The sequence below is a fragment of the Anabrus simplex genome, chromosome 7 (genome assembly GCF_040414725.1).
Source record: "Anabrus simplex isolate iqAnaSimp1 chromosome 7, ASM4041472v1, whole genome shotgun sequence".
In the NCBI taxonomy this organism is placed as follows: Eukaryota; Metazoa; Arthropoda; class Insecta; order Orthoptera; family Tettigoniidae; genus Anabrus; species Anabrus simplex.
Window position 1 is genome coordinate 72,217,625 of NC_090271.1, and position 13,519 is coordinate 72,231,143.

A 13,519-nucleotide genomic window follows, 5' to 3' on the forward strand; every position below is an offset into this window, starting at 1 on the left:
TCCATATCACTACCTGACTGCACCTTAAGCTCTGGTCCACTGGCATGAACATACAAACCACTTTCTGTGGCCCCACTATTATTAAACTCTTTAAGAACATTATCATCATTTAACAAAAGCTGCTCAGAAGAATCTAAAGTGATAGGAAGCTGTAATGATTCAGTTTCACACAATGACTCAGTAACAATATCATTTCCATTAAAATCGGATACAACACAAATATTTCTCAAATTCTGTAACAGGTTAGTATTACCAACACCATCACTAATATCATCGTAATTTACTGTACTTTGCGGTCGATTCAGAGATGTATCAAACAGTGAGTCAGTCGATTCCAAACTTCCTACATCACCACTCGCTTCTTCTTCATTCACTTCAATTTGTTGAGGGTTGAAGGATGTTTCATCTTCTGAGATAGTGAAATTTGGATGTTTTCTCCTACTAAGTAATGAGCCGTGCGATATTTCCAGTGCTGGTTCTTTAAATTGTAAACAAGATTTGGACTGTTTACTTAGTGCCATTCGAACCATTAGTTCTCCACGAGAAAATGCTACATTTCATTAGTAAATACAAGTAATGATTAAAACTTGAAAAGACGGTAAGTTGAATAACTTCATGTATTGACTATGGTGATAAATATGACTCGTGACAACATAGGAGAAAATCAACGTAGTTAAAGTTAAAATTATCATTATAATGAATTAATCTTAGCTCATGTTGATTTTGAGATCTGTAATGTGAATAGTGAAAGTAGAAAATATATCCTGATACTAGTCAGTATCATAGGTTATGATAGAAATGCACACTTCATTAGCCTACTAATACACTTTGCTAATTTGATTAGCTCATATTTTAGACTCACCTTCTTCATTGATAGTGTCACAAGTGAACTATGTAGTGCAAGTGGAAAGTGGGTTTTTTTTTTTTTGAAGACTTTATTTGTAAAGTATGATATAATGTAATGACCTAACCTGTACTGTGTAAGATTTGTAAATAGTAGAAAATAGTAGAATTCTGTTCTATATTTACTGGAAGGAACCAGAAAGTTACATGAATTGTTGAACAGGATGTGTTGTTTTGTGGGTAATGTATTCTAGAAACCAGTCTATGGACTGATGACTCAAACAACATTTCTGACTGTTCTGGAAATACGACGCTCGCGATCAGGCGTATTCTAGAATGTTTGTCAAAGTTCACGACTGAAAATAGGGTTGTGATTGGTGAGTCTAGGTGGCAATAGGGAACTCATGCATGCTGATTGGTTGCTCCAAGGCCGGAGTTTACCTATATATAGAGAGAGAGGCAGTGTTCACAATAATTCGGTATTCTGAATTCTGTCGGTCTTGGTCTATCTGTCTGTGAGCAGCCTATCTGGTTGACGTCGCCTGGTTTCCGGGATGGCACACCTTTGGGTAAGCACCCTTGAATTCCGTTCCTGCTAAAATTTCCGTAATGTTCCGATTTGCTTTTCATATAGGAGTCTGCCCTAGCCTAAACTAGATTCGTCAAATTAATTATTTAGGACGGCCTAGCTTTTCAGCTGGGCTTGCCTGTTTGTTTTCGAGGCATTTCCTTTTCTTATTTCACAAAATATGTAGATTGTAATTTAATATATTTACCTTGGGCTTTGCCTCTGGTAGTTCTGTATCACTTGAGGTACACTAGATTTTGGAGAAACTGTTCACTTCACTGTAAATTGCATTGTACAACTGCATTGGTAACTAGATGTATAGTTGATTTGAAATTTGAATTTACACTGCTACGAAGGTATTATCAAAGAACCTCTAAGTAATGTATATCACAGAACTTATACTTCGTAAGTTGGAATTGTATTTGAAATGTATTTGTAAAATTCTTTTGATAATAATATTTTTCAAATCTAAGGATCACGGCGATTTATTTCGGAATCCGAAATCTAAGCCATGTCCATGCCTTTGGTAGGTTCCCAGCCTTTTCCACCTTCCCGGTTTGTTGTCCACTAGTTGGCCGTACTGATATTTATGTATATGTTGTTGGAGATCCGCGTAATGCCACCTAATGCTTTTCTGAGTGTGTAGTGTTTTCTGATATTGTGTAGTTGCTCTTACCTTCCCCCTTTGCTGTGTTTGTGCCTTGTGTTGTGTAACCACTGTTGTAGAGGTCACAGATAGTATGATTCTAGTTTAAAAACACTATCAAGTATTTCACTACTCTTATAGTGCTCGAAAACAGAGAAACTAATTCACCTCAGAATACGGTAATATGCCTAACACATACTAGTCACACGTTTCCATAGAGAATAAACAAAATAACAGAGTGAAAATGGTGTATCAGGTGTTACGCCATTTTGTTCCTAAAGTATGTGCCTCATTACTTACGTGTTTGCGAGTAACAAATGGGCGTATACTGATATACCAGGATTCTAAAATGAAGGGTTAAATAACCATCCTCTGAAGAGAAGGGATTAAAGAAAGAAGTCTTTGTTAGTAGGCCATATCTAACTAAACTTTAAATATAAATCTTTTTAGTAGGTCAGCTAACAGGTACGAGGCCGGTTTGAAAAGTTCTCGGAATCACCGCTAGATGTCAGTGCTAGAGCAATGAGGTTCCCGCTCAATAATCATGCATCCTTTGTGAGTGAACACGTGACGCGTCAGTGCTTTAGCTGCAGGAGTGTGGTAGTGATGACTCTTTGTTGTTGTTCCTGCGTCGTGATTTGTGACAATGGAAAAAACTGAGATTCGAGTAGTGATTAAATACTTTGTAAAGAAAGGTATGAAAGCAAAGGAAATTCATGCCGACTTTCAAAACACATTGGGGGACTCTGCTCCTTCATTTTCAACTGTTGCCAAGTGGACCAGCGGGTTTAAATTTAGTCGGGAGAGCTTGGATGATGATCCGCGTAGTGGACGGCCAAAAAGTGTTACGACCCCAGAATTTATCGCAAAAGTGCATAAAATGGACATGGAGGATCGTCGACAAAGTGCGGGAGATTGCTGAAGCTGTAGGGATGTCTTCTGAACGGGTATATTATATTTTAACCGAAGAATTGGGTATGAAAAAATTATCCGCAAGATGGGTGCCGCGGCTCTCGACACTGGACAACAAATGCATCAGATTGGAAATGTCCGAACAAAGTCTGGCCCCTTTTCAGTGCAACCAACAAGACTTTTTTCACCAGTTTGTGACTACAGATGAAACTTGGGTCCACTACTATACCCCAGAGACAAAACAACAGTCAAAGCAGTGGAAACATGCTGATTCACCATCACCAAAGAAAGCAAAGGCAGTGCGTTCGGCCGGAAAGGTCATGGCCTCAGTTTTCTGGGATACAAAAGGCATTCTGCTGATAGATTATCTTCCTACTGGCCAAACAATTATGGGGCAATACTATGCAAACCTCCTAGACCAACTACAGGAAAAGATACGTGCAAAACAAGGTCTGGTTTGGCAAGGAAAAAGGTCATCTTTCATCAGGACAATGCTCCGCCGCACACAAGTGTTATTGCCATGGCAAAACTTCATGAACTGGGGTACGAATTGTTGCCACATCCACCTTATTCACCTGATTTAGCACCATCAGACTTTCATCTATTCCCCAAGCTGAAAATTTTCCTTGGTGGACGGAGATTTTCTACAAGGGAAGAAATGACAGCCGAATTGGAGAGGTATTTTGCAGGCCTGGAGGAATCTAATTTTCGAGATGGGATCAAGGCACTGGAACATCGCTGGACCAAATGCATTAGTCTACAGGGAGACTATGTTGAAAAATAAAAGCAGTTCCACCGAGGTAAAATACTTAATTCTAGTACATTTCGAGAACTTTTCAAACCACCTACGTAAGTATTCAAGGGTTTAGACAACCCATTTTAGAACATCTTAAAATAGCTTGGCCATCATACCTCTTCCGTCTCCTTGGACTGCGTTCTAAAGGTTCCTGCGGTCGAACTATACACAGTTTCAGCTGACCCCCACCACCATTGGGATTCTTCACTTTCCAGATGTCACTCTTGCTTTCCTTTTCCTTGTGTTTCTGGTCAGCAGATTCACTCTGAAAAAACAATATTGCTAGTAAAATCAAATACTCTTAAGTTCATTCTATTGTCAAGATGCACGTTTTTAAGGTTTTAAATATCATTTACATTAAAACAAAGTGTGTCCTAAAGTGCTTGTGAAACTCATTTTCCTATTTTCAGCTCTACAGATATGCTTGTCATCCCAATGTACTGGCTCAGTACAATAAACAATCACGTTTTAATTGATTCAAACCTTCAAGGAGAGTAAATTTACACCGATATCCAAGAATGGGTGCTACAGAGACATTTCTAATACTTTAACCCTAAATCTGCACTGTGGGGTCATTTATGATACATTGAATTAACTTGCCGTTAAAACAGGAAGCAGTTTCACATTACATTTTTGGTATTACCTGTACTTTCCTGCCTTTGTGTAGTTAAATACTGTCAGTAATACATCATTGTATAATAGTCTTACAATAGTGCAATAGACACAAGTGAAACAACAGAGACATTCCCTCGAATATACCTAGCGACATTAATGATCCATCGGCGCAGTTTATGCACTAAAATTGCTGACACATTTTGAGGATTACAACCTCACTGATAGATAAGTTTCCAGATTTTACAGTCATCAACAAAACAGTCTGAGTATGGTCTGATACCTGTCACCCTCGTATCAAAGTTCCCCCAGTATCTCAAAACCTGCATATTGCAAATATAAGACACACTCAACATTTTCAAAGCACCACTTTGTAGTTATTATTACATACACTCAACTCCCGATTTACCATAATCGGATCAGCCGTGTTGCAGCTTAACCACGACTCGGCCTGGGAAAAAACAAAACCATTGACAATAGGGAACATGCATGATCCGGGGTTTTAATTAAAAATATGCTAATCTGATACAAAATTACATGTAGAATTCAAAAATGTGATCAGAATGTACAAATAATAACTCCAAACATGATAAAAATCTACGAAAATGTCATGTCACGCAAGTACGCGATCTCATTGGCCTGACGTCATCGTACAGGTTGACTGAATTAGCAGACGAAATAACACGTAGTGTGCTGTGAGAAGCAGGATACACTTCGCGTATTTCTACTTTACGTTAGTGTCTAGTATGGTTAAATTCGAGGTCTATACATTGTATAATAATCTGAGTGGTATATTTTAGACTTTAAATGAATCCTGCGCAGACAGTGAGGCAGAAAACTTATAAATGGTGTAGAGTTCCGATGTGCAATAGCACATCGCATACCATCCCAAACAAATTGTTTATAAACGTTCCAAAGACGCTAAAACTAGGGAGAAATGGATTTTGGCGAGCTGGAGAAATGCTGGTGATATATCGGAAAAGTCTACAGTTTATTTTTTTGAAGATTTTAACGTAAGATGAATTTGTTTGAATTTTCAAATAACTTTTCCATGTCAGCTGTTCTAGTGGTAAAACTTTAAATTTTAATGTATGATGCTTTATTTAAATGCTTCAATTACATCTTGGAATATGAAAGTAATAAATGGTGCATTAAATAATGCTGATTATTAAAGTATTCTCCAAACCTAACTTATGTTTTGGGTGATCCATGTCAAGATAATAAATCAAAGGGGTTATGAACCATTTTGACAGCTCTAATTCTACCAATATATCTTGGCATGGGACAGTTATGTATGTCTTTATTGAAGAGCTTAATTGGTAAAAACAAAGGGTAAAAATACCGCGCGAGTTGGCCGTGCGGTTAGGAGCGCGCAGCTGCGAGCTCGCATCCGGGAGATAGTGGGTTTTGAACCCCACTGCCGGCAGCCCTGAAGATGGTTTTCCGTGGTTTCCCCATTTTCACACCAGGCAAATGCTGAGGCTGTACCTAAGGCCACGGCCGCTTTGTTCCCATTCCTAGGCCTTTCCTGTCCCATCGTCGCCATTATGTGACGGTGTGACGTAAAGCAAACAGAAAAAAATTAAAGTCACAGCACCCAAAGACATTCCTGTATTGAGCGACTAAAATGTCACCAGGACACTTTTCTTTCCTGATATGCTCAGCTTGTTAAAAGCCAAATGTAATTAATGTTACTGGCTTCACGCCCCGCTAACTACTTCTACGATTTTCGGAGACGCCGATGTGCAGGAATTTAGTCCTGCAGGAGTTATTTTTACGTGCCAGTAAATCTACCGACACGAGGCTGACGTATTTGAGCACCTTCAACTACCACCGGACTGAACCAGCATCGAATCTGCCAACTTGGGGTCAGAAGGCCAGCACCTCAACAGTCTGAACCACTCAGCCCGACTTGTGAAAACTAGATGAAGTCATATTTACCTTTATCATGTTTAACTTTTTCCCTCCACAAAGATATTTAATTCTCTTTCATGGGCCCCGGTAGTGGGTAGGCCAGTTGTCCCAACTATAAATATATATTTTTTGGGGAATGATAGATTATAGCCCTATAGTACTATGATCTTTCTTTCTTTCTTTCTTTCTTTCTTTCCTTCTTTCTTTCTTTCTTTCTTTCTTTCTTTCTTTCTTTCTTTCTTAATCAGTTTATCCTTCAGGGTTGGTTTTCTCTCGGACTCAGCGAGGGATTTCACCTCTACCACTTCAAGGGCAGTGTCCTGGAACGTGAGACTTTGAGTATGGTGATGAAACTGGTGAGGAGGGCCATTACCTCGTCCAGGAGGCCTCACCTGTTATGCTCAACAGGGGCCTTGTTGGAGGATGGGAGGATCGGAAGGGATAGACAAGGAAGAGGGAAGGAAACGGCCGTGGCCTTAGGTGCCTGGAGGAGAAGTAGGAAAATACGAAAAACCACTTCGAGGATGGCTGAGGTGGGATTTGAAACCCTTCTACTCAGTTGACCTCCCGAGGCTGAGTAGACCCCGTTCCAGCCCTCGTACTATTTGTTTTCAACTTTCATGGCAGAGCCGGGAATCGAAACCGGGCCTCCGGGAGTGGCACACATTAACCACTACACCACAGAAGCGGACTAGTACTACAATGCTACCTATATGTTCATGTTAGTGCTGAAATCCGATTTCTTACTTTACTAATGCTGAAAGCCCGAAAATGTAATGTTATTCTTTAATAGGGGAATCAGTCTAGAAGGAAATGTTGAAAGTGATGTGATATCTATGCAGGTTCAGTTGTTATCCTAATACTATGGGTTACAGTACATTGCACGTATATAAAAGATGCCACTTACAAACTTGTTTTTTATCCGCGAAATTCTGCGGCCACAAAAGTCACTATTTTTCAAGAATGACGACATCTACACATGGTAGATTGTCTGACTGTGCTGTTTTGAACCTTTCTTCTGTCATTTCGAAGTTATTCGCGATCATGAATAATAAACAATCGGCTTTTAGCAACGGCTGATGCACAACGGCTGATGCACAACGGCTGGTTGAGCTCCATGCGGTACTGGATCGTGACGTCACAGCGCGCCGCTTACGTCAGAGGCCGTTTCACTCGCCTTGCGGAAAGGCACTATTAAATATTTTTTTAATGGTAGAAAACAAGGCAACATACCACAATGTAATACGTTTACATACTATTTCATTGGTGTACTTTTCAAAAAAAATATTTTTGAAAATGATGCATGTTCCCAATTGTGAGGTCTTGAAAAAAAATCATCCCAGGTATTTCTGAAGATGATGAATTTCTCACATTTGATGAAGCTGATACAATTAATATAGTGACTGAAGCTGTAGAAACTGTCCCAGGTGGAGAGGAAGTTCTCGAACATAACAAAATCAAAAATAATAAAAAATTCGATAATATTCACTTTTGGGCTAGGTATGTTGACAATGTTTTTGTAATTATGGATGAAAAATCAGTTGATGCCACCACCACCCTTCTTAGACTTAATTTATTTATTTAATTGTATCAGAAGCAATACATCAAATATATTATTAGTTAAGAATGAGAAATAAATATATAGGCCTAACTGGTAAAAACATACTAGAGGTACATTCCAAGTAACAATTATAAAATATCGGACCAGAATTTGGCAAGATCTCAACCATTTGGTGTGGCCTTCACTAAATCTTGCATGGTGCAAATGAGAGAGCAGGAGTTGCGCCATGGTTTGTCCTCCTCCGCAGGCACAGAGGGTTGACCCTTCAGATAGACCCCACTTCTTCATATTGTTCTTAGATCGACCGACCCCAGACTGTCCATGTAGACCACGACTCTTCATAACCAGCTGGAAGAGTTTCAGATGGATCCGTCCATCCATTGAGATGAGGGTTTCAGGATCTCCAGGAAGTTAGTCTTGATGATTGAGGTGACTCTGAAAGGCACTCAGTAGAATGAAGAAAACTTCTCGATTTCAATTGTTGTTGAGCAGGTTGATAATCATGTAAAGGATGTGTTGGGAAATGTCTACTTTAGATTTTTTATGTTTCGCAGCTACTTCACTTATATTATCTGGGGGAGCAATGCCAGCCAAGCAATATACCTTATCACTAAGGCACGGATGTTTATCCAGTAATAGGTTAGAATGCAAACTTACTGAAGCGAGTAACAAGTAGAGCCTACTCGCACGACGGTAATGCTATGAGGTTTGCATAAACATTAGGGGTTCGGCCCATAACAATCCCCTAGAATTTATGTTACTCCCACTACATTACGTTAGAGCGGGCTAGTCGACATTTCCTGCTAAATTTTGTTACTAAATAATTTTGTTAAATTTAACCTGTACAAACAAAATAAACACACGCAATAATGCATGCATTGATAACATTCTCGTCAATTTCCCAAGAAGTATGTATAATGTCAAGCTCGTTGGAGGGTCTTTTGCTGATCATGAACCATTGGTACTTTCTTTTTGCCAGAAGAATTTGTCTTACACAGACAAAAGAACAAATAGGGAGCCTGGCATTTCATGGATAAGAACAGAGAAAGATTGTTATATTAACTTATTCAGGGAAAGATTGAAGAAAGTAAACTGGAATTTTCTATACGAAAATCAAACTGACAAAGCGAAGGCTGAAATTGCTATTGAAACTTTCTTTAAAACTTATGTTGAATTGTGGCATTCTTGCTCGCCCACGGTAAAGGTGCGCACAGTTAGGAATAAAAAACTTAACTGGATTCTGATGAACTGACCCAAATAAGGGAAAGGATGTTGATTCTGTATGGAGTTTATAAAAATTCTTGGGTGCAAGGGAGTGTGCAGAAAGATGCGTATGAAGTATATCTCAGGTGTAAAAAGTTCTACAGAACTAAACTTGCACATGAAAAAAAATTGGCAAGTGAAACATACATTGAAAGTGCATCAAACAAATGCAAGGCAGCTTGGGATATTATAGTGCAAGAGAATACTCCTAATCATACACATGATATATTACTAAATCCAGATACTATGAACGATTACTTTTTGAACACAGTGAAAGAAATAGGTGATAAAGTTAATCCAACAGGTACATCTGCTATCACTGGGCCTGGTCCACATCAATTAGGGGGACATATTTTCCAATGGGTTGACATTACGTCAAATGAAATCATAAAGACGGTCTTAAAATTACCTAATACTAGAAGTATGGACTGTTATTGGCTATCCAATTACATTATTAAACAAACAATATATCTGATTTGTGAACCACTAGCGTTTAGTATCAATAAATGTTTAAAGATTAGGTTTTTTTCGAATATGCTTAAAATTTCAAAAGTTATTCCGGTCTTCAAAAGCGATGACAAAGATCTTCCCCAAAATTATCATGCAGTCACAATTGTTCCCATATTATCTAAAATAACTGAATCGGTCATTTATAGTCAACTTAGTAACTACTTTGATAATCATGCCTGTTGTCTAGTAATCAATATGGATTCCGACAGGGTAAAAGTACTACCTCTGCGGCTCTGGAAATTGTTAATCAAACTTTAACAGCCTTTGAAAATAGGAAAATGGTTTCTCTGGTTTTATGTGACTTGAGTAAAGAATTTGACTGTATAGATCATCAAGAAGTAAGTATAAATAACCACCTAATCGATACTTTATTAATGCCTCAGGCAAAATTGAATAAAATTAAAACTTACAGGACATGTTTCGACCACTTAGTGGTCCTCTTCAGCTGTATAAATAAAGAACTGAAAAGAAAAACATTGACAATAAGCACAAATAAAAGTTCTTTGGAGACTCCTTTGATAAAAATGGAGGTCATCAGAATAGGTCATCTTGCCTCTCGTTCTTGTTTGGAAAAGATGTTTATTCTGCGCTGTCTAGAGGGTCTGTCTTTGAGCGCGACCTGGTGAAGTAACGATGTGATACAGTTTGACAGTTCATGGAAAGCTCTGGAGAGAAGGGAAGTAGAGTTTTATCGTCATCTAAAATAACATGTGAGGGAGGAGGGAGATTGGGCTGTGCTTCTGCGATGTCGTGTTTGATTATATCTCTTGTTCGTCTAGTCTGTTTCATGTCTACCCATTCTAAGTATTTGCTAATATTCTCATATAAGATGTTTTTATGCTCGTTTTCGTTGAGATTCTCTTCACCGTTTTCCAATTTATCAAGAACGATGTGGATGTTTTCCAGGTTGTTCATAAGATTACCTTTAATAATCATACAGATAATTTGAAGGTCCTGTTTTATATTGGTGAATTTGTGGTTGGACTCTTTCATATGGGATCCCATGGCAGAGAATCTTTTGTATCTTTCAGCATTGACGTGTTCTTGATATCTAATTGAGAAGTTCCTTCCAGATTGTCCCACGTAAGTTTTTTTACATTGAGCACAAGTCAGCTTATAAATACCCGATTCCTGGAATTCGTCATCTTTAAGTTTATTAGCTTTATTATGACTAAAGAATCTATGTTTCGTGTTGTTGTTTGTAGAGAAGGCTACCTTGGTATTTCAAATACCAACAACAAATTAAACTTAAACAGCATTCAGAAAAAGAAAAAAGGATATGTAAAATTCACCTTTAATAACCCGAAGATTTACAAAATCACCAACTTATTCAAGAAACACAATACCAAGGTAGCCTTCTCTACAAACAACAACACGAAACATAGATTCTTTAGTCATAATAAAGCTAATAAACTTAAAGATGACGAATTCCAGGAATCGGGTATTTATAAGCTGACTTGTGCTCAATGTAAAAAAAACCTTACGTGGGACAATCTGGAAGGAACTTCTCAATTAGATATCAAGAACACGTCAATGCTGAAAGATACAAAAGATTCTCTGCCATGGGATCCCATATGAAAGAGTCCAACCACAAATTCACCAATATAAAACAGGACCTTCAAATTATCTGCATGATTATTAAAGGTAATCTTATGAACAACCTGGAAAACATCCACATCGTTCTTGATAAATTGGAAAACGGTGAAGAGAATTTCAACGAAAACAACGAGCATAAAAACATCTTATATGAGAATATTAGCAAATACTTAGAATGGGTAGACATGAAACAGACTAGACGAACAAGAGATATAATCAAACACGACATCGCAGAAGCACAGCCCAATCTCCCTCCTCCCTCACATGTTATTTTAGATGACGATAAAACTCTACTTCCCTTCTCTCCAGAGCTTTCCATGAACTGTCAAACTGTATCACATCGTTACTTCACCAGGTCGCGCTCAAAGACAGACCCTCTAGACAGCGCAGAATAAACATCTTTTCCAAACAAGAACGAGAGGCAAGATGACCTATTCTGATGACCTCCATTTTTATCAAAGGAGTCTCCAAAGAACTTTTATTTGTGCTTATTGTCAATGTTTTTCTTTTCAGTTCTTTATTTATACAGCTGAAGAGGACCACTAAGTGGTCGAAACATGTCCTGTAAGTTTTAATTTTATTCAATTTTGCCTGAGGCATTAATAAAGTATCGATTAGGTGGTTATTTATACTTACTTCTTGATTAAACATTGATACGGTCATGAAATGGACAACTTGTAATGTATAGATCATGACATTTTGTTGGGAAAACTTCAGTATTATGGCATAAATAGTCCCACTTTGGATGTAATTAAGATGTATTTAAGTAACAGATGCCAGTTTGTTGCAATTAGAAATAGACATTCCATATTGAAAGATGTTATATTGAAACATTTACTACAGGCTTTCCACAAGGATCTGTACTTGGCCCATTTCTCTTTAATGTTGCTGTTAATGACCTACAACAAAATGTTATGTCACAATCAGCTGTATCATATGCAGATGACAACACTAATCAACATGCATCAGGACGTATTAAATCTGCAAGAGATGTCACAAGAAGTTCTTAGGACTGCAGTGAAATGGTTTTCATCTAATAAACTACTCTGCAACGAGAATAAAACCCAACATATTCTGTTAGGATTGTCCAATAATATAGAAATTCAGTCAGTCAAGCTACTGGGTATTCATATTGATTGATACCAAATTAAGCTGGAAAGTACATGTCAATCATGTCTGTAAAATGGTATCACGGGTCTCATATCTAATGTAAAAATTGAGGGAATTACTAACAGCAGACTATTTGAGAATGGCATATTTTGGACTTTTCCAGTCCCATAGTTCATATGGGCTGCTATTGTGGGGACATTCACCTTATGTCCATAATGTATTGCTAATACAGAAGAAGCTTGTTCGTGTAATGTGTAAAGCTGGTTCTTCTGAGCACTGTCGTCCCCTTTTTATCAGGCCTGAAATATTAACAGTTATGAATCTATATATTTTTATCTTATTATTGTATGTTAAAAATCATCTGAAAGAATTTACCATCAGGGAAAACATCCATCAACACAATACTCGTAATAAGGGTAATATTGATGTCCCAAGACATAGACTTGTGAAAACAGGTAACTCACATAACGTAAATAGTATAATATTTTTTAATAAATTACCATTCTCTGCACAGGATGTGTCCATCAATAATTTTAAAAGAAAAATGTATAACTGGATGTTGGAAAATCCATTTTATGACATAGAAGAATCCTAGAATTGAAAACTGTTAACCCATTATCAGCCAATGTCCCATTTATAGGACGCAAATATTTTATTATTTTTGAAACACTGCTTACAAAGTTAGGAGTATTTTTTCTGTCATATTTGTCAAACTGTTTGTTGTTGCACTAGAAAACAGAAGACCATTATGTTTAGTTTCATACTCTTCCACCACGAGTGTTCTATCTATATGTGTTCTTGTTAGGTTCTGCAACTGATCTTTGAAGCTGAGCATATTTCCTTAGACTGAATTTCTGAAGCTCATTCCGGTATCACAATTATAGTTCTAAGTTTCCGGAATGAAAATGGTGCATCAGCTGCCCATTATTATTATTATATAGGTAAGAATCACATGTGTTTCTTCATGTCGTCCCATTTTTGGGACATTGGTATAAAGCAGTAGCACTTACATTAATTCATTGTTGAATGCTTCATCACCTACAAAGCTGCATTTCTCTGATTTTAGTACAATATATCAGCATAGTTAGAGAATATTTATTCAATAAATGTATTCTCGCTTGTGTAGTACAACACTTCGCGTTACTTCTTGTGTTCTAGGCAAATACAATATCATATACTATACGCCTG

General features: G+C 37.6%; 1 protein-coding gene across 5 annotated transcripts in view; it reads right to left on the bottom strand.

Annotated features, from left to right (window-relative positions):
* Window positions 1-13,519, bottom strand: part of Acn (Acinus) — a 333,736-nt gene that overhangs the window by 239,463 nt on the left and 80,754 nt on the right. For all 5 annotated transcript variants that reach the window (XR_010860744.2, XM_067151131.2, XM_067151132.2 and 2 more), the window contains one exon: window positions 3,882-4,030. Coding sequence is in view for 4 of the 5 variants with exons in the window: in XM_067151131.2 (XP_067007232.2) it covers window positions 3,882-4,030 (149 nt within the window). In the remaining variant the exon portion in view is untranslated. The remainder of the gene's footprint in view (window positions 1-3,881; window positions 4,031-13,519) is intronic.